The 21,609-nt window shown below is 36.6% G+C and overlaps 3 protein-coding genes across 5 annotated transcripts in view; 1 reads left to right on the top strand and 2 right to left on the bottom strand.

Moving 5' to 3' along the window:
• LOC128261487 (probable G-protein coupled receptor CG31760) overlaps nt 1–21,609 on the bottom strand; it is a 32,346-nt gene that overhangs the window by 1,073 nt on the left and 9,664 nt on the right. The window contains exons 3-11 of one of the 2 annotated variants that reach the window (XM_052995211.1): nt 17,890–18,329; nt 15,721–15,907; nt 10,331–10,523; nt 9,525–9,930; nt 8,718–9,019; nt 8,015–8,168; nt 3,997–4,106; nt 3,797–3,941; nt 3,329–3,537 (exon numbers count right to left, since the gene is read on the bottom strand). In XM_052995211.1, the coding sequence (XP_052851171.1) occupies nt 3,329–3,537; nt 3,797–3,941; nt 3,997–4,106; nt 8,015–8,168; nt 8,718–9,019; nt 9,525–9,930; nt 10,331–10,523; nt 15,721–15,907; nt 17,890–18,309 (2,126 nt within the window). In that variant the 5' untranslated portion in view covers nt 18,310–18,329. Of the gene's footprint in view, nt 1–3,328; nt 3,538–3,796; nt 3,942–3,996; nt 4,107–8,014; nt 8,169–8,717; nt 9,020–9,524; nt 9,931–10,330; nt 10,524–15,720; nt 15,908–17,889; nt 18,330–21,609 lie in introns of those variants that run through there. The other variant, XR_008268258.1, reaches the window with a different exon arrangement.
• On the top strand, nt 1,668–3,295 carry LOC128261497 (phenoloxidase-activating factor 2-like). The gene is made up of 2 exons (XM_052995228.1): nt 1,668–1,881; nt 1,943–3,295. Exons 1-2 carry the CDS (start codon nt 1,678–1,680, stop codon nt 2,792–2,794), a joined length of 1,056 nt encoding a protein of 351 aa, XP_052851188.1. The 5' UTR covers nt 1,668–1,677; the 3' UTR covers nt 2,795–3,295.
• LOC128261489 (proton-coupled zinc antiporter SLC30A2) lies at nt 4,367–7,199 on the bottom strand. 2 transcript variants are annotated; one of them, XM_052995215.1, is made up of 2 exons: nt 5,679–7,199; nt 4,367–5,207 (listed from the first exon to the last, which is right to left on the bottom strand). In XM_052995215.1, the coding sequence occupies exons 1-2, from the start codon at nt 7,048–7,050 to the stop codon at nt 4,375–4,377; spliced, it is 2,205 nt and encodes a 734-aa protein (XP_052851175.1). In that variant the 5' UTR covers nt 7,051–7,199; the 3' UTR covers nt 4,367–4,374. The 2 variants fall into 2 exon arrangements, with proteins under 2 accessions (XP_052851175.1, XP_052851176.1); XM_052995216.1 differs by having other exon boundaries at nt 5,672–5,810.

The raw sequence follows: 21,609 nt of genomic DNA, 5'->3' as shown, positions 1-21,609 counted from the left end.
TAAAGTGTAGCTTTTTGAGAACACAAATTCGCATTTTTAATGTATTGGTAATTTTATTAAACAACAAAAGAAAGGTCGAATATTTCTCAGTCATTTTTGTTTTTATTTCCAATTTTTGGATCATGAATTAACAAACATTATATTGACATTGACATTAAACTTAAAATGACATTGCAGAAATTAAAAAAAAAGTATAGTTGTGATGTTTACTTCTCATTTAATTAGAAATAAAAATATTATTTTGTAAATCAACTTTTAGAAAGTTTAAGCAAGTTCTTAAAAATTTAAGAGTAAATATTTGTTCGTCTTGTATAATACCCTTTTAAAACCATCCCTTCTATCCAAAAACTATTTTTGTTGAATAATTTTTCGCACCTTTTGTAGGAGGCCAATTAAGGCTATCTAGAATACTAACCCAACCCGATGTGGATTGGCTTAGGTGCGTGTCATAGCAAGTGTTCCAACAAATTGCATTAATTATAAGGACTTCATCAAAGGGATTTCTGTTGCGAAACGCATCAAACCAGCAGACAACTTGAAACCGGGTAGAATGCCCAGGAATGTCTATGTAAACAAAGCGGCAGACAGATGGAAGCCCGTATAGTGGGGGACCGGCATGCGAGTCCTTCCAGACCAACAAAAAGGATTACAGTGCGAGCACGAGTGCGCACAAAGCAAAGGAATTTAATTAAAAGCGCGCCGCGTAAGTCGGGCAGCTTTACATTTCCCCTAATGGACGCGACGCGTCCTCCAACAAGTGTCAACTGTTATAATTCAATTCAGTTGAGGATTCCCCTTTAGATCAAAATAAACAAAGGGGAACATCTAATCGATTTAAAGTCATTTTTTTAAGTTGCACGTTGAAAGCTCTTAGTTTAAGTATAAGCTAAGCAACTTTCGGCAAGCCGAAGATTTTATACCCTGCAAATATTCCTAAAAACTGTTAATTTCAAATTAAATGCGATTATTATTTGATGGCAGCTATATTATAACGTCTTTCGATATTAACAAAATTGAATGCGTTATTCTGATTTATTAAACTAAAATGTTAAAAAAAAATTTTCGATTTCCATTGTTCCCATAAGAGTTTTATTATATAGTCATCCGATTTTATAAAAAAGAACTACAACAAAAAAAAAATTAAAAAACAGCTTACAATGCGTGACTGCTATAGGTTGTAGGCAACTCAAGAGATGGATACCATATCATATAAAACAAAGATTCAAAAAAGTTATAAAGTTAAAAGTTAAAATTTGTTTTTCAAATTTGGACTCTGAGTTTTGTTGCTTCTTATTTAGATTCTCTATTAAGATCTTAGGCAGATTTCAATAAATCCAGAATAATATTTTAAAAAACAAATATTTTCAATATTATTTTAAGGGCCATTGTTGAAAACTTCTATTAAAAACCTTGTTGTTAATGTCTAAAATTCAAATATACTCGCACATAGCACAGAATGTTTCTTGATATTGAAGCTTACCGAAGCTGATATAGCTGCTTTTAAACAGCGTTGATTAAAAATCAGTGCTAATGCTAATAGGTACAGCCCTGATAACAATGCTTTTCGTTTTTCGTTTCGTTAAGTGATCTTCTCTGAGGTTATCATTCGAAGCTATGCTTTAAAAGGCGACTTATCATTTGACAGAGACCGTAGTTTCAATTTCGCCACAAACAAGAATGCGTCGTCTGCAAGAAATACTTTCAATCCTGTGTCTTCTCCTGGCCACTTACCAAGTTCTTGGAAATAATTGCCTTAACTTTCGAGGCCACAGTTGCGTACCGCGTCATAGGTGCCCGCATTATATGGGTTTCACAACTCTAATACAAGGCAACTATGGATGCCCATCCACGAATATCTGCTGTCGCAATCAAAATATATATGTAAATTGCCATTGTATGCGGTTATGTGAACGAGTGAACTAACATTTGGCTGCCATTTTAGTCTTACAGGTCAGACGTGGTCAGCAATGAGGCGGTGAGCCCCGATTGCGGATGGGTCAACAGCAGAGGCGTGACCTTCGCCATAGATGATCTAGTAGACCTGGCCCAGGAGGCCGAGTTCCCATGGATGGTGGCTTTGCTCGAAGTAAATGGCAAATATGTAGCTGGCGGCGCCCTGATCTCTTCCGATTTGGTCATAACGGCCAGACACGTAACCCATAACTATAACGCAAACCAGCTAATTGTGCGGGCTGGCGAATGGGATTTTGAAACGAAAACCGAGCAACTGTCTCATGTTGACGCTCGCATCCGGTTGATTGTTCGTCATCCTGATTATATCGAAGAAACCGGAGCCAATAATGTCGCTCTTCTGTTCCTTGAAACACCGCTACGACTCACAAGGCACATTAACCCAATCTGCCTGCCGGCGGAGGATTGGCACTTTGATAACTCCCGCTGCATCTTCAGTGGGTGGGGCCACCAGTCTTTTAGCGAATACAGATACATGAACATTTTAAAGAAGATGGAGTTCCAGGTGGTTCCCGGCGAAATGTGCCAGGACCAAATTTGGCCGAATTACTCAAACCGTTTCCAGCTCGACAACAGCCTGATGTGCGCGGTTGGGAGACGTACATTAGGCGGTGGCATGGTTGGTTCTCCGCTGGCCTGTCGCCTTCAAAATGATCCCCAGCGGTACGAGCTGGCCGGCATTTTCAACTTTGCCTTTAACAGCAAAATCCCAGTCGTTTATACCAATGTTGCCAAACTTCGAAGTTGGATTCTCCTGGAGGCCCTAACAAATATCTTTTCAGATAGGGAACAAACGCAAATTAACGCGAGAAATAACGTTTAGGTCAGTCAATCTACAATAAATAATTTCAGCTTGAGGCCTCCAGAAAACAAGTTTTTTAATTTAGCTGAAAAATGCTGTTATAAATACAAACATGTATAGACAGATGAAAACGGCAGGATCGACTCAGCTGGTGATGCTGATTACTAATTTATATACTTTATGAGGTCGGATATGTCTCAATCCAAACCAACTGTTCAGTTTGGAAAAAAAAACTTCATAAACTTCGCTTATATAGTATTCTAAAGGCCTTAAAATCGGAAATCCAAAAATGTAATTTGCCCTAAAAATCTTGTACATTTAATATCACTTGAATGAATCGTTGGATTGGGATGATTTTGGGTTTTCTTAGACTACATTTTCTAAATAAAACTTTATTTTGTTTTACTGCAATCTCTAGTAATCCAACAGACTTGTGAGAACTTTTGTATTCTTATTTGAATTTCATTTGATTTAAAACCTTTTAGGTTACCATTGAAGACGATTCACTAATCCGTAAAATGCCAATAAGTAACATTTTTCTCAGAGTATACTTACTGGAACACCACCATGGCGATATTGACAAGGGCAATGTTGTAGATGGCATACGAGATGAGCCGCGCCTCGTTGTACAAACTCTCTGCATTCCGCACGTTATAACACACCCGGATGCCCCAGGCCAAAAAGAATACTTCTCCGATGGCCAAACTGTGATCCCACCAATTGTAGGAGCACTGCTTGAACTTCAATCGACTCTGATCTAAGATCTGGAAAAATATAGAAAATAATTATTAATGAAAAAGTAATTCTGAGTATAATACATCAATGTGAAAAATCACAATCTATCATATATATATATATATATATTTAGATACTATAACATTTAATTATGTTGAACCGAGAACATTTAAAAAGTGTATTAATTATTACGGGATATATAAGTGTTGAATGGTTGACACAAATTAAACTAAAGTGCTTCTATAAATGTTATTCAAACTTTTCAAGCTAAACATATAATTTACTTACCACTTCAGCGTTCGGCGTGGCTGAAATAGTCCAAGTTCCCAAGTAGATAAGCATAACTAATAGAATGGGAACCATCCACTGCAAAAGTTGCTGGTCATTAAGTTTTATTTTGTGTGCCGACTTGACGCGATAAGTCAACGAAACTCTGTAAATCGATTAAAAACTTAAAAATCAGTTTGTCACTATAAAGATAGTCCTACCGCCAAGTTTTCATAAGCAGCGAAGTGTAGGTGATGCAAAAACCCATGTGCCGTGTCCATTTGGTTGCAATACACCAAGTAGTGTCCAAATAGGGAAATATGGCTACCATCTATAAATACAATTTTAAGGCATTACATATAACACAACTAAACAATGATGCGGTTGTTATTAAGAAAGATAAAACAGCGCAGGAAAGAAACTCATTTACAAAATATTTCGAATAACTAAGTAGTTAATATTGGGCTTTAAAAAGTAGAAATTCAACCAGAACCCATATAACAATATAATCTATTGTTTTGTAATAACATATATAATATATAATTTGACATTAAAATTTGATATACTTTAGAAATAATCCATTCAATTTTTTTAAGTTTTTAACCATTTTCCGGATCCTTTTTCCGGTCACCACCGCCTACGCCTTCTTCCAAGTCCGATGGCCTTCGATCTTCCGTTTTAACCGAAGGACGCGAGCACTGCTCGCAGTTCTTCATATCCGGCGAAAACTCCTCAATCTGGATGGTGGACTCGAAGAATCTGTACCTCTTGTGTATGAGGGTGGTGGCCTCCTCGAGGATCAGCTGGGGATCGGCGTCCTTGGAGATGGCCAAATGGGCGGACAAAGCAATCTTATTGATGGACAGGGCCCAAATCCTCAGGTTATGGACATGCTCTACACCCGGAATGGAGAGAAATGTTCGCTTCACTTCCTCGTAGTCCATGTAGTCCGGCGTGGCCTCCATCAGGACCATGAGTACGTCCTTTAATATTTTGAATGTGACTACAAGAACCAGCACTGAGAAGACGAACGTGCACACGGAGTCCATAAACGCCCATTTCGGCTCAAAGTATATAATCAATGCGGCCACAAAAACCCCAATGCTCTGAATAAGATCCCCTATCACATGGATCAATGCCGCCCGCACATTGATATTTTGTTCAACCTTCACGGGGAATTGGGCAGACACCGACCTTCCCATCAATATGAGACCCTTTTGAGAGCCCAAGTCAGCTTCTTTCACTTGCTGCGACTCAATTGCCTCTGACCGCTTGAACTTGCCCGGAGTAAAATGCGAGTGCCCGTGGCTTAAGTGCACTGCCATTATTATGTTAAATAATATGGCCAACGCCGAGGTGATCAGCATAATTTTGGCCTCCAGATCGAACTCTTGGTTTACCCACCGCATAATGGCCATATACACAAGGATGCCTGCGATAGGATGAGAATAATTCAAATTACAGATTGAAAATTATTGGGAGGTTTATTCTATAAAGTTTTCTTCAAGAAGTAAAAGACAGGACAAACGCTTTTCTTTCAGAACCCCGACTATTGGATAACCATTACTCTGTTATTTCAATTTCAAAATAAAATGCCTCCGGCAGCAATATATTCGTTAGGCAAAGTCAAAAGCGTCATCTTTTGTAGATAACATAAAAGTAAAAAACAATTTCGGAAATAGTGGTTCGATTTGAACATTTTTTGCTGTGTCAAAAGATTAAAATTAAATATTATTATAGCGTGAGCGTTTCGAGTTAAATAATTTTAAAATTAACTAGCGCTGATAGGATCTGTAGCTTGTATAGTTTTCACCCTCTTTAATTTTAGAAGTAACGATTATTGAAATTAAACTTTGTTAAATTTAAAGCATTTTATCTTCCGGGGACAATATTTACCATTCACCTGTGATTACCCAGATAAAAAATACGGATATCATGGCTCCGATGACCTCCGCCCGATACCATCCAAAGTTGAGCCGCTCTGACGAGGGCCTGCCAGCCAGATACAAGGCGAACAGAGAGATGAGGAACGAGGCCAGATCCGTTAGCAAATGGGCAGCATCCGTGGCGATGGCCAGACTATTGGAAACAACGCCTCCGACAATCTCGACAATCATGAAAACGAAACACAGAATGCAGGCGATTATAAGCTTGCGTCTGGCGGGCTTATCCACTCCAGTGTGTTGCGATTTCTTGAAGTGGCAGTGGTCTTGCCATTTCGTGGTAATATGCGAGTGCCCCGTAATTGTGAGAGTTCTTTGCGAATCGCTATTAGCATGCTTTTTTTGCTCGGAATTCTCTAAAGTCTTTTCTGCACTGTTTTTTTCAGGTATTTCCGCGTTCATTTCTTCAGTTTTTTGTGGTCTTGTTTGAGGGTCTATTGTCGTCGTATCTACATCTTCAGGTGTTTGATTGAATGTCGGTTGATTGATCGTCTCATTTTCTGCTGCATAATTAAGATTACGACAAAATGGAACATTTAAAATATTTATGTACTTATGCTTTTCTTCATTATCCGGATGTGGCTTCGCCTCCACTTCATCCGCTTTCATTTTAGTGGTGGCAGAAACCTGTTTGGGTTGTATGACAATTGGTTTTGGTCTTCTCCAAGATTTGGGCTTGGAGGCTTCCTCAATTTTTCGCAATTTCTCAAGAAACTTAGCCGATTCTTCCCCTGATTCGCCATCACTTATTTGTTTTTGATTGGATTTTGTTTCTCCAGTTTTTGATTGTGAAAAACCATAATGATCTGTTCGTACGAGACTTTCATTTGAACTTTCTGTCGAAGATTTTATATTTGCCGTTTCATTCTTTTTAAAGTTTTTTCTATTTTCTGAGACATCCTTTAATTGAATGTTTGTAGTAGGATTTGCCTCGTCCCTTTTAACTAAATCACTTTCGGGCGGAACGGTTACAGTTTTTGAGTCCTTTGTCCAGGAAAACCTTTTTATGAGCAGAGTAGCCCAACTTTCTTCACTTTCTAGTTTTGTTTGTTCAGGCCTTGATGATTTAGCTTTTTCACGATTCTCACCCGTTTGCGAACCCTGCTCGGCTTGCTCTTTTGGTATCACTTTTCGGGTTGACATTTTGCTATGTTTACCTTCTTCTGGACGATCCTGCCACTCGGAGCGACGTCTACTCGTCCCCGGACTTTCGTCTATATCGGGAGTCTTGACCATTTCCTTTATCGCCTCATGCAAGTCCTCTTCATTTTCCTCCTCAGAATCTTTATCTTTTGAATGACCATTTTGTTCCTTCAGTGATTTCTTGCTCATATTTCGTTTCTATCAATTTACAAATTTTTTTTTTTTTGATTTTCATTTGTTCATTTTGATAAGAAAATCGGGTAACAATATTATTTTCGCACAACTCTTTAAGTTTTTTTTTCAATTCAACCTCTTAACCCATTTGTCGTTTTTGTTTGAAACTACTAGTGTTGGCATTGTGTGTGTGTTTTTTTAGGGTGGTTTTTGTTAAATGTGTCCACTGGGGGACTAAGCATTGTTGTGTAGCTAATTTAACCTAATTCTTAAAAAGAGAAAGGGGAATTGGAAGCCAACAATTTTAATTAGGTAACCGCTGTATGCTCTTCTTTGGGTAAAATCGTACAGCTTTTATTTTCAAAGCTTTTTTTTAATTGTTAAAATATTAATTTAATTTAAAATGGGCCTGACAAAAAATCATACTAATTTTTTAGTGATATAATGAGATAGATGATAGCTTACCAATTATAGTCTTGTGATAAAATTTTCTTAAAAATAATAAAACACAAAATCTGTTTCTGCTTGATTTGCATAAAGAATAATCAACTAGATTTTATGTTTTTGTATTATAAGACCGACAATTGTGTCAACTACTTTAATCAACAAGCTAAATCAAATAAAAAACCTATTAAATGGTTGAAAAATCTAAAAAGAAGAAATAAATATTACTCATCCGCCATTCCATACCCTTTCGAAAAGTAAGTGCTTAAAAGTCGCATTTAAAAACCCATAAGTGGGACTTTTATGTTGTGGATTGTTCGCAGATCCCTTTACCGCCAGAAATAAGAGTGGGATAAGGACCAAGCCAGGAACACACATGTGGGTTAATTATGAATGAGCGCGTGCCGACCACGTTGGGCCTTTTGTCGCATTAGCAACATTGTTTTCAAATGGCCTTTGTGTGTTTGTCCCCTCCCTGCGCTTTCAGCCGCCTTAATGTGCTAAGAGCGTTGTCCCAAATGACCCGAGTACTCACCTCCAGATACATGATGGCGCAGCCGATGAGCGTGATCATCAAGAAAATGGGGCTGGCCACCTTGAAGACCTTGACGCGACGATGCCGGAAGAGATAGCCGGCGAGAACGAAGGTGCCACAGGCACAGCCAATAGATATGGTCAACAGGGATATTCTGAAGGAGCGGAAAGAAAGGCATTTACAAGGACGATGCTTAGCTTTGATGTCAGTAAACATACACTAGTGATGGGAAGTCGTTACCTGGATTTCTTTGTATTTTCTTGGTATATTCTCATAAGTAGGCAGATAAAACGAGTGTTCTAACTATAATGTACTGTCTTCAAGCTTACTTTTAATAAAAACCAGCCAGCTAAGAGGGTATTCCATTTAGGATATGATTAATTTTGTTTGATTTACACTTGTGCGTTCAACTTTATACTTTATTAGGTTTCAATTGGTTTTAAATATCTTGTTATTGGCTGTTAAATGTATTTCCTTTAAGAAAATTCTCTTTCAATTCATTTTTAACTTAAATTATTATATTTGATATTACCCACATAAAGCCAAAAAAATGTATTTATAAAATAATACTGCATTGCTCCTTTTCTCTTTATTTGTTTACCGAGTAGAACAATTTACCTTCTCTTGCAATATCATGCTGTAAACCTTTCACTTTAAGTATGCCCACTCTCCCCACCACTGGTAAACAATCAAGGATACCCACCTGAATGGCCAGTGGTAGTTGGCCAGACATGGCTCCGGACCCGTGCACGTGTCGCAGCCGGGGGCGCAGGCCAAACACTTGAAGACGTCCGTATAGTAATTGCTTATGTTGTCCTGCTGCTCCTGCCAGGCAATCTCCATGATGGTGCCGTTGAATCCGTCCGGATGCCGCAGCGAGTAGTATCCCGCGCGGCAAAGGCACTGGTAGGAGCCCCTGGCCCAGCTGCTGCTGCCGCTTAAAGTGGTCAGTAGTTTGCCGCCGCTTATAGACGGAGCCTCCGCACTCGGCTGACGGTAGTCGCACTGTCAAAAGGCAAACAAATGCACTTAGACTCAATAATAGTTGTGAAGACCATTACCAAAAAACTAAAGTTTTATATACAAATAGCCAATTTTAGACCAATAATTGTTTATAAATGAACTTGAATTGCCACATTATCTTAAAGTTTCTAAAAATGAATTAAGAATAAATAATTAAATACATATGCAATTACACCATACTATAGAAGTAAATTTAAATTTTAAAAATAAAACAAAATATATCATAAAAGGTGCGGTTTTAGTTTTTTTTATGTTTCATATTTTTTTTTTGCTAAATAAAAATTAAATAATATAATAATATAATATAATAATATAATATATATAATATATATATATTTTTTTTTTGCTAAATAAAAATTAAATAATATAATAATATAATATAATATAATATAATAATATAGTGCCTATTTAAACTTTCAACAAAAATCTGGTCTTGCCCCAAGATACATGGTATTAATTCAAATTTAAATAAAGTTCAGTCACTTACCACCATGGAGGTGCGATGACACTTGTGGGAGCTGTGGAAGGCCTGCAGATCGTTGATGGTGCCCTCGTCCAGGACTCCCATCCTGCCGCCCAGGAACGGGGATCTACGCGCCGTGAGTCGATGCTGTTGCTGCAGCTGCTGCATTTTCTGGCGGCGACTGCCGAACTGATAGGGCTCCGCCTCGCACTGGTTAACCCGCAGGGTGGACACGTCGATGTCGATGCTGATGAAGCCCCTTAGTCCGTGGCGACCAATCGGCGGGATGGCGATGCTGTAGGACACCAGCCAGCGGCTGAGGGAGCACGAGAAGTACGGAAAGGTCCACCAGCCCTTGTAGTAGTTGTTTGGCGGACTGGGCGCGAATTTTGGCGAGCGAAGGGTGGGTGAAGAGCTCTCATCGTCGAACCTGTGCAGGAGATTCAAAATTAATTTGGTGCTGCCATTTTTGCAAAAAGCTAAAATATTGTTAAATATTTTGTAAGGGCTTTTAGCATCTTACAAAGTCACCTAAATGTTGATGATTTTATTGACTAATAAATACATTCAAAATTATTGTAATGGGTCAATTTTGGAGAGCAATAATACATATGTTTGAATGGCAAAAAATTTGATTTATTGTTTATTCAGTAAGAATAACACTAAAGCCAACAAATGGTTTCTTTAAATTCAAAGTATAGTAGTTTGAGCGTGGAACCATATAATTTGCTCTAGAGTAATTCGCAATAAAATGCAAAGGAAAAAATGTTTTGCTTTCAATTTTTGTGTTCAATCTAAAATTCCGCCAGCACTGAATGTTTGGTACCTACCAGGGATAACTGCCTGCGGGTTTCTTCCCAATTTGCAGACTGTCCTCGTCGTAACGCTGCGTTTCCGCCTGTCCCCCCTTCACCCACCAAACGTACGACTGCACCACTCCATTCGTCAGATTAAGGGCCAAAATGCGGGCTCCTGTTATAAAGTCATCGGTGAGCAGTCCCTTCGCCAAAGCATCCGACAATCCTGCAAATTATAAGAGACATACAGACAGTACATAAGCATTCTGGGTCAAAATGTTATTTCAATAATTGGTGGCGGAAATTAAATGAAAGTACGCACAAGGTAATTAAAAGTCGTACTTGGATTTCGCATGAAAATGAATTGGTCGTGTCACTTCGCCACTCGTAATTGCTGATTATAGCGCTCGAATTGCCAGATTTTAATTATTTATGGCGCAAAGGTTGCGGCTCGCAATTTTGGCCTGGCATCATTTCGATCGCCAAGTGGGAAACTCGATTCCATTGTTAATTTCGCTACTGCCGACGTAATTCGTTTGATTGCTTACGTATTTTCGCAATTATTCATACGTATTTTTGTAATTTGGAAATTTAATGTTACTAACTCTCTATTAACAATACTAGTAAAGTATATATTTTTAGTCAGGATCATAATTCGAACCGCTCTACCATTGTCCATTCTACGCAAACTAGTGTCTACAACTTGTGAACGAGTCGGGGTTATTTGGTCTTAAAATTTTACTCTTTTCGACACATTTCTACTATGTTCAAATATTTTCTTATATTGAAAATTTCAAACATTTTAAATATCGTTCCTGAAACGGGAAAATAAATACTAATATTTTATATCCCTCCAACCAAAAATTGCCTTTGATTTGTTAATTAAAGCGGAATTTTAATTAAATAAATTCTGAAATGTGGCCAATTTGTGGGATGCTATGATATGCATGCACATTTATTATGCATGTGCAATTAAATGGGTTAATCGCGTTACGAAGGCTTGCGCATTGTTAGCCTATCTCGATGCAATTTCAGAAACTTAAAGCGCTTAACGCGAGACATCTGTTATTGTTATTGCGACCTTGGAACAGTCATTAAAAGCCACAGCTGTTGTTGCAGTTCTGCTTTCGGCCTTGGCGAAAGTGTCAACCCAACAACAATGATTAATATGCGCGGCAGGACATCAGAGGCCTTCTCTTTCTTCGCCTTTCCCTCTCGCTTTCACTCCTTACTTTGCGAGTATGGGAGTGTGTGGGCGGTGACTGTCAAAAGCTAATATTTTTGTAAAACACGCTCGCCCATTGCTTTCAGTGCTGACAGCTTATCAGCAAAAAAAAAAACCTTAAAAATAGCTAAACTTCAAACACTGCGTAAAAACTATATTTTTTTTTTCTTTTTTAATTTATTTTTATATGTTAGTTAAAACCAAATCTACTTTATAACGAAAAGTGAATGGGAAAAATATGGTTTCCTTAATGTTTATTAGCCAAAGATTAATACATTTCTTATTATATAGTAAAAAATAAATAGTTAAAAAAATTAAATAAATAGGAAGGAAAAAAAAAACTAAATTATTATAGGAAGTAGGCTGATAAATAAATAAAAATCCATTTTTTGAGCTATATTGCCTTTATATTTGGTTAAATTATAAAAAAACTCAAAAAATTTTAAAAAAATTAGCACTTTTAGCAAGAACAATAAGTTAAATTTTCCGAAAAAAAAAGCTGAAGCGAAATCACTGATGTTTGACTTTTAGAGAAAAGGGAAAAGGGAGGGAAAGAAAGCGAAACGAGAATTGTTTACAAAGTAAACTTATTTAAATTCGATTACCGCAACTTCCGTTGTACTTTCTTTATTTTTATGTTTTAGTATGTATAGGGTTTGCTTATTTTCCTGTTTGTTTTTGCTGTTGCTACTATGGAAGGTACGCGTAACATCTCGGAAAGTTTTCCTCCCCTTCATCCGGGAGAAAGCAACATAAACGTGCATTTTCTTAGTTGGTAAACTTGTTGGATACGGCGGAAAGGGAGTGAAACTGAAGCAAAGGATCTGTGATATGTCAGTTTGGCACGTGAGTTAAACGAAAGTGTATGTTTATTGTTTACAAAGCTTACTTTCATTTCTAGCGTTATAAAATTAAGTGTAAATTGGGGAAGGTTTGGGCTACATTATATGCTACATTGGATATTTTTAAGCGCTTTTAAAATAAAATAACGCTTTTTAAGACAACTTTGGTACAAGTCAATGTAAATGCTTTTTAGTTTTGGTTTTTGGTAATTTATTTGTATAGAAGTTATTGTAGTGAACTGAAATTTATATTTAAAATGTTCATTACTAAACAATAAATATAAAATTAAAACGGCGGAAAATAGGTTTAAGTACCGATACAACGATTTTTTCACTGTATAGACATATGTGCACACTATCTATACTGTCTATCCGTTTCCTTACCGCTATCGTGAAAGATGTGGTCGGGACAAAACGCTTATGGTAAACAACCTTTCGAAATGGCTGTCAGTCGGGTTTCACTTGAGAAGGTAGCATACTGCGACAGACGAAAAACGGAATGATGTGCTGTCTCATACGTGTGTGTTTGCAGATGTCAGGTGTTTCAGAAATAATTAAATTTACCCGAGATTCGGTTTACCTGAAAACGGAGTTCAGGGGGCAATATTCTGGTGCTCTTTCGGGACTAAAAGCGCAAATGAATTTTTTCCATTTACAAATTGTGAGGTGTTTGTATTTAATAATACATTTAATAGTGCTTCTGTTGGGTACATATTTCTAAATTTATTTACATTTAACATAAGTTTTGTTCTTTACAAAAATTAATTGGTTAAGGACAAAAATGTGAATTAAATACGAAACAAAATTGCAAGTAAGTTTTTATACAAAAAGACAACCCTACTAAAAAAAATGTTAGCCCCAAGTTGTTCTCAAGCAACGTAGGGGTCGAAAATGTTAAGGAACTCGGTTGACCTTAAAGAATTTTGACCTAATAGTTTTATGTTTCCTTAAAATTGAAAGGACTATTTAAGCCTTAAAGCTCGTTGTGCAGTTGGGCGCTTGTCAAGCCGGTGATATCCCTTTGAGTGGCTGCCGCTGTTACCCCTTTTAAATTGGCTTACATTTATTCGATGTGCGAGGGCACTTAGGAATAATTTATGCGCCACATCAAAATTTCAAGAGTCAAAACAGTCGGCCAAGGGTTAGATAGAAGCAAGTGCCAAAAATGTGTGTACAAGTGGCTTCCCTCCTGTTGCTCCTGCACTCAACAGGATGATGGAACAATAACAACGGCAGCAACAAAAGGCACCAATTTGCCTTCCCTTTATACGATTTTCACTGACACGTCTCACCTTTTTGAGCACGAACAGAGCGAGTGACGGCAAGAAAACCCAGATATAGCTATATGGCAGGCGAGAGGCTGACTGCTTCGAGGCGGTGTGGAAATCATGACCATAATGGCAACTTCAGCGCTCAAACACTTCCAGCTCCCCTTATTATCCCGATCCGAAGCCGACCCAACAACCAGAGACCCAGCGATGAGTTCATTGTGCGTTTTGTGCTCCGGCTCGCCCTTGACTATGCATGACACACTGATATCATTTTATTGGTTGATTTATACACTTTGAGAAAAATGCGACATCCATACCACTAAACATAAGAGTTGATGAAATTGTCCCACATTAAAATCACACAAAGTTTTGAACCTTGCAGATTCCGTTTGAAAATTGTTTAAATATGTCTACTGTCTGAATTATCCTGTAGATAATTCTGTATAATTTTGTTTAAAAAAAAGAGAACTTAACTCAAGATATGGTCCTCTTTGATAGTGGGCAAAACTTTTCAAGCCAAGTGAAAAGGGGACATGTGTTTGTATTTTGTATTTAAAATCGGAAAATAAAAAAAACCGGTTTGGGTTGTGCACAAAGAGAAAAAATTTACTCTCAACTTATAATGTGGTATAATTTGGTGTTTGATCTCGAAACTTTCGGTAAGATCGACATTTAACGTCAGTTAGAATGTTTTTTTTATCAAAGGCAACAGTAGGTATGAGTGATATTTTTTGAATCAAAAGCGCAGAAGTAAAAGGATTTTAAAATTTGCATACAAGTTTTGACCACCGTTAACCATTTTTCTACATGAATAGTATTTAAAAACAAAAACCCATTTTGTTTTTTATAAAAATAAAAATAATAATTTGAATTTAAAAATTTAATTTCTAACTTTTAAATAAAAATTGTAACTTAAAGTATTCCGAATTTCTTTCAGTCCATCACTTTGTTGAGCATTGTCAAGGCTGCTGTTGGGCGACTGGCAACTGGGATCAGAATGAAAGTCTTGTCCTGACAGTCGCGCGACAGCATTGGGGTTGACAACGAACGACGCACTTGTGGCGCATCAAGCAATGCCGACGCTTCGTCCTTTTTCCAATCTCCCGGCGACCTCCCCCGGCGGCCACAAAACACCACCCCTACCTCTCATCCTGCCCCACACTCAGTTCACATGCACTGTCCTTAGCCGTTGTTGGTCCCAATGTTAACGTTGTTGCTGTAGATTTAATTTAAAGTTCACATTGTGCGTTGTGTCATCTGTCGCATTCGTTCTTGTTCTCCACTGTGATTTAGCCACGAAGCTTTTACAGGAACATCGCCAGCGAGAACAAATGAGGGGCGGTAGAAAACAGGGGATCCAAAAGGAACAGATTTTTGTGAAATTAAGCAGGGACATGTATGGCAATAAGTACAAATATACACAGCGTTTTACAAGGTTCGAGGGCTAAATGAAATCTTTACACAACAGAAGGGAATCAGATTTCCACTTAAGGGATATGAGAAATTGTGTTTGAATTTGGGAATCCAAAAAAAATTTTTGTTTAAAATAAGTTCTCTGAATTCTAAGAGGATCTTTAAGAAAGCATAATACGAAACACAACGAGTTTTTTCTGACGTCTACGGGGACTTTCATTTGGTTATATTAATTTGGAAATGGCAAAATATGAATGCAATGAAAATCTTTTTATTTAATAGTCCTATTTAGCTTAAAATTAAACATGAGACTTTGTACCTTGCTCTTCCGTTTCACTTAATTTCATCAAACTAAAATCTGAAAACTCTAGAAAATCCTTAACTGTCATAAAATAAATTCCCACCGGGCCCAAAATAACTTTAAATGTCCGCCATTCAATAAAAAAGTTGTGGAACTGAATCCATATCGATACAGTTAAGTCCACGCACACTTCTGAACACGCGTATTGACTTTGGTGTATAAATTTTCCCAGCGGGAAAATGACATTCTGCTGCGATAGCAGACCAAACATCGCCCACACGCAAACAAAAACAAAATCAATAATCGATGATGGAATAAAAAATACATATGAGGACAGTAAGGTAGGTGGGATTATTTCTGTAAACACTCACCGCCATGTCGAATAATGCCGACTTCCTGGAGTATCGAGGCGGCCAAATCGGCTTTCTGTCTGGAGCTCTCAAATCTTTCCGAGTTGATGGGCACTTGAAGGGGGCGAAATAGGGTCGAGATGCACAATGTCCCCAAATTTTCGGTGGCAATGTCGTGTATTGTAACCAGCGATTGTTCGATGGCCGTCTGTTAACGATAAGGGAACCGGCCATTATTATTGTTATTATACATATCTGAATGGGCTTAAAATGGGGTTGAATGAGACTACATATGCATGGTCAAAAAAATTCTTTTAATTAAAAACCTTTAAACTTTTAAAGAAACCACTCAAAAATAAAATATTCTTTCTAGACTAGACTAAAGTTAAACTCAAATTACTATTGTAATAATAAAAATTGTAGTTAATAAGTAACATTAAAAAAAAATGTTTACACATGATAATTAATGAATGGATTTTCTAATTTTATTTAATTTTAATATTAATTTCCTTTTTTCTTAAGGAATAGAGCTTTAATCAGTATTGTGTTTTAAAATTTTAAACACAAATCTGTTAGATTTTCTATTATTATTAATTTATTTTCTAACTTTTTTGCAGTGCCTATTCATATTTTGCGGCTACCCTAATCATTTTTTGTTGTCTATTCAAGTCTTGGTTTTTTTGCGTCGGCCTGCCGCTGACAAACGCATTAAAAATACATTTTAGGTTAAACAAAAATTCATGGAGCTCGACCATTATTCCGTCATTTTTCTTTTAGACCCTTTTATCGTTTGAGTGGAAAATTACGTTATTGGCCTTTCTTTTTATTCTATAATTTTTCGTTGCCGTCTAGGTAGCCAGAAAGTTTGCTTTGTTTTGACTTTAAATTGTTAATAACAAAAGAACAACTTTAAATTGAAAAGTTAAGTCGGAATTTTCACTTGAAGCCTGTATTGTTAGGGGAATGTTTTGTCTGCTGTTGAAAAAGACAATCAGGGAAAGGGGAATGAAGAGCAAGTGCTGGTGTTTAAGTCCAATTAAGTTTTCCCTGAAGAACTTTCCACAATTAAGTATCTGCACCATATTTCGCTCGGCTTAACTGCTAACCATTTAACCTAATTAACTGGGCTCATTATGTGCACACAAACCGCAGGGCAATACGCGAAAATCGTTTTCGAATTCGACTTTGGGAGCTATAAATAAATAAATAAATAAATATAGTAATGAATTTAAAGTGTTTATAAATAATACGTGAACAGTGTCAAAAACATAGTTTTCAACATAATAATTTAAATGGTAATTATTTTAGTTTTATTTTTATATTGCCTGGTATACTTTTCTAGAACAAATGTATTCAACAGCTCTTATCGTCTTTCATTGAGCATTATTAAGTGCACACTAAATAGTCACTTGGTAAATTTTGGTTTGGAATGGGAAATTTCAAGAAGACTTGAGTCTGCAATCGCAATTCAATTAAATTTAGCTGACGGCCTTAAGGTGCACCTCTAACGCAGCAATGGGTTTAAAGTCCCCCTTTCTCGCTCTTGTGAAACACTTATTCTCATTATCTCAATTGCACTCCTGTGTAATTGGGGCTTAAATAAGGTTAGCACTAGGCAACACAGAATGGCTGGCATCTGTGAATACACTGTTCAATTTGTGAACGTTTTTAAAACTTTTACTTTTTCATGGCTTTTAAACTAAAGCAAATAATTACAGTGGTTAGATGGGTTTGAAAATTAAATTATGATAACAACTGGCAATTAAATTGCTTGATATAAAATTCAGTGTCTACAACCAGAACAGAAATAAACTGATTATAGACCGATACCGAAACGGAAAGTTTAATTTTAACACCTGGTACCTATTCATTCGAATGAAGTGTTTCGCGTGAAGTGTTAATGATGAAATAGGTTTGATTCGTAGATAAAAAATGATAAGCATAAATTAAAACATTTTAGTAAAACCAAAAACCCAAACGAAAATAACTAGATGTTATGTTTTAAATAACTTTATTCCTTATATTTCATAGATTGGGTACCGTTTTCCTCCCATAAAAGTGCGAATGTCAATGTCGTTTTTCATACATATTTTTAATAGCTTCATTCGAATTAAGGTTTCTCTTGAATTTTAGATTAGCCTTTGAGTATAAAGTTGTTGTCCGTTGAATTAGATAAGCATACAAACTTACCCGTGTGACTGTGTTGCCATCTCCGATTCGCACGAAGTTCTTAAATGGATCCTCCAGAATATCCCAGTTGCCTGGGGACTTAACCCCTCCGACTGCTGATGTCAATGACGTGGTGGCCGTGGAAGATGTTGCTCCGGCTGCCGTTGTAGTCGTCGTGTAGTTGTCCAACGTTGTTGCGGTGGCCTCGGGATTTGTGGCAGTTGTTGCAGCAGCCGCTTGTTTTGCAAATGCGACCAACAGCAACAAGTGCAGCCACAAAAGAGGGACGGACCGCGTCGTTAGCCAAGTGTCGCTGGCCACTTGTTGCTGCCCCTGGCAGATGACATCTGGAGGACCTGCCACGCCTCCCGCCCCTTCTGATCCCTTGCCCGCCGCCTGCTTCTTCTTCTTGCGCCTTACCGCATTGTGCCAGCATCTCATTGTTGTTTTCGCATTTGCAACTGCAAGAGAAGGGCACAGAAAGGGTATAAATGATTTATGTTTAATTAACAAAAGTAGATTAAATTAAAATATGTTATCTTGGCCAAAAAAAAGTTAAATCAAATGTTATAACCCTTAAATATATATTCCAAATAGATAGTGATATAGCCTTATATTTAATTTCATAGATCAAAGTCTTAAAGCAAACCTTTTTTACAATATCTCTTAAACTTTTTTCACATTATTTCAACAATAACTCATAGGACTTGCACAAAAAACGAACTGAACTTCGATCGACTGGGTGCACAAATGTACATATTTTTTTTTGCCGGGCCATTATTATGCCTTCCTACAAATGACAGCCATTTTTCTGTGTTTAAAAGCACTGCAAATAGAAGGGAAAAAGTGGCGTTTTTATTAAAAGGATGTGTAGGAGTTACCTCTTTCAATATGGAAAAGCCATTTTTATGGCAGCCCCCATTCCTTTTGATTGAAACATGTGCAGACCGAAGTGGTCTGAAATTTAAGCCAAAACTTTCTTCCATCCCTCTCAACTCAAATGCAAAATATGTGTAGCTTTTCCATCTTTTCTACGCGTTTTATTTGATATTTACATTTCGCTCGCTTTCACTGTGGCGAGGTGGAAATGGGTCGTGTCTGAAAGTGTTTTCCACCCATTCCACTTATTTTATTTATGTCTTCGGTATTTATTTACGAGTTGGTTTCATTCAGAGCCAGGGCGTTTCAGGTAAGCAAGTCGCTATCTGTCCATGAACTTACTTCCCTGTCATCTCTTTCTTCACTTTATGACTTACTCGAGTTCCCTTTGGGTTTTGTTTACACTTGTCCTGGCCACAAATAAATAAATCAACAATTTATTTATGTATCGGCTTAGTCATTTTTTGTATGCCAAAAGCAAAAGTGAAACTGATGACGGATAATTGGGAATGGAGAAAGCAAATTGGCAAATGTTTTCACTTTAAGCCAGCTTATGAGCATATACATTTAATTTTTCTTTTCGGAAAATAAGTATTTTAAAGTGGAATAGTAAAGAGATTTAGACAAAGCCCAATTAGTCTTTACTGCAACTGCTAGCTGCATGGTCCTTAAGCATAAAAAATGTTTTTAGTTTTGAGCCAATATATGAAAGTTTATGAAACAGAAATGGTTTTTTCTATATTCAATATGTATTTTTCTTTCCATAAGAAGTATCCGCACAGACAGAAATTTATATATTTTAATTGAATCCTTTCGTTATGATATATACTATATACAATTTAAAATGCGTTAGCTTATATCTGTACTTTTATTAACCTCAAACATTGAGCTTTAAAGTTATCATTGAGTGTACTAGGATATTTTTGAATGCGATAAAAGGGATGACTTTCATACGGAAAAATTATTATTAAAAAATAAAAAAATTTTTGTAATTTTAAAAGATACACTTCAAAATGCCAGAATGATTCCTTGTTTGTGCAACAACCCCTTCAATCATCTCGTATCCAGTTTCTAATGCTGTAAGCACCATTTTGCCCCAAACTCTATTTGCTATGGCCATTTCTTGATATATGGTAAATATTTATAAAAAAAATTTGCAGCCATTTGAACTTGACTGACGACAGCATGTGGATTATGATGATGATGATGGTGGGGTGGGATTATTATTATGCCGCCCACAGCGCTCCATGTTTATATTTATTGTTTACATTCGGAAAAGCCCCCATTTTCTATTGCTGGTCGCGTTTTTTTGCGTTTCATGGGCATGACTAAGCAGCGATCCCTGGAAAAGGAACACACACATACCAAACGCTCTAGACAGGCAGCGATGCCGAAGAAATATGAGCAATAAGTGGGTAGCTTTCGACTGGCTTTGGCACCAGGAGTTCGTGGCCAAACTGGAAAAAAAAAGACTTGTAAGCGGAAATGCTGTTGAACATGGCTGCCAGTTGTTGTTCATCTTTTTTATTTGCAGGCTAAAATAAACATGAACAGGGACAAAAAGACGAAAGCCCCTCTAAATCTGTTCCGAGTATATATGTATATATGTATGGATGTGGAATATATTTATATGAATTAAACACTCTCTGCAGCGAATTCCAGGCTAAAGCAGAGTTTTTTTAAAATTCCTACACTTGGAAAATTTCGTTTTTTAAAGAGCACCCTTTTTTCAGAAATATATGAATATCAATTAAGAGTTAAGAAAAAAGTCGGAATATTTGGAAAATATTATAGAAATATTTTTTTTTAATAATTTAACTCAAATCAAGTATGGTTGATACTTAAAAAGCATTTCTGGTTCATTCGTAAGGCAATTATGAATTAAAAGTGATGTCATGATTCAAAAGTTATCAGTATTTTAATAAAATATTTTTAATCAGAGTAACTTATTGATGATGTGTACACCTAAAATAAGTTAAAAAAGTAGCATTTAAGTTTAAAGTTTTTACCTACAGATTTTATTTTGGAACAGAAAAAAAACAAAAAATCTAAGCTGAACTAGAAATTTGAAATAAATACAATTGTAAAATATTTGTGATCTGGACTCTCTGAAAATGTTAAATCTTAAACTCCTTATCATTATCATTATTAAAAGCAAAAAAATTTTATAATTTCAAAGCATCAGCGTAACTAAATAAAAAAGTTATGAGAGATAAGGAAGAATGAAACTACCATATGTAAATGAGAATAAAAATACATGCAGTTCGTGTCCCTCAAAAACTTTTTTAATGTTTTTATTTTGAGTCCTCCAGCTTGTCTCATTTGTTGTAGCTTGCAAAAACATTTTTTGGTCTTCTTTCACCCTTTTTTGACTTTATGAATAACGAATTTTATTTATATTTCGCCAGATTTGTGGGATATGTTGCAAAAAGGTGGTTTGTTTGGTTGAAGCTAAAATTCATTTGGGGTGGTTGCATGTGTTTTCGATCCTATAAAGTGATCAGAACCCATTGGGAATTAAAATTTTTTTTTGTTATTCAGAAAATAGCAAACTTCTTTTCGATCCTCCTACTTTTCTAGAAAATGTAGCCCATCTGAAATGAAAATCATTTTCCACTTTGCATGCTATGAATATAATCTAAGAAAATGTTTCTATTTGCCCCATATTATCCAAATTAAGCCTGTGGCTAATGCCTATACTGGTCCTTAGGGGTCCTGCCAATCATTTTGGCAACGCCTATCAAGCATTTCAAATCTTTGGGACAATTTTCCGTTACCGGCTAAATCCGGTTTTCCCGTTGAATTAGCCAAGGTCGAGAAAAACTCCTGAGGCTTGCATTAATTTAATGAGGTTCCTTCTGC

This window comes from Drosophila gunungcola, unplaced genomic scaffold (genome assembly GCF_025200985.1).
Source record: "Drosophila gunungcola strain Sukarami unplaced genomic scaffold, Dgunungcola_SK_2 000001F, whole genome shotgun sequence".
NCBI classification, from domain to species: Eukaryota; Metazoa; Arthropoda; class Insecta; order Diptera; family Drosophilidae; genus Drosophila; species Drosophila gunungcola.
Note: the sequence above shows the minus strand (reverse complement) of the source record. Positions and strands in the feature narration are given on the sequence as shown.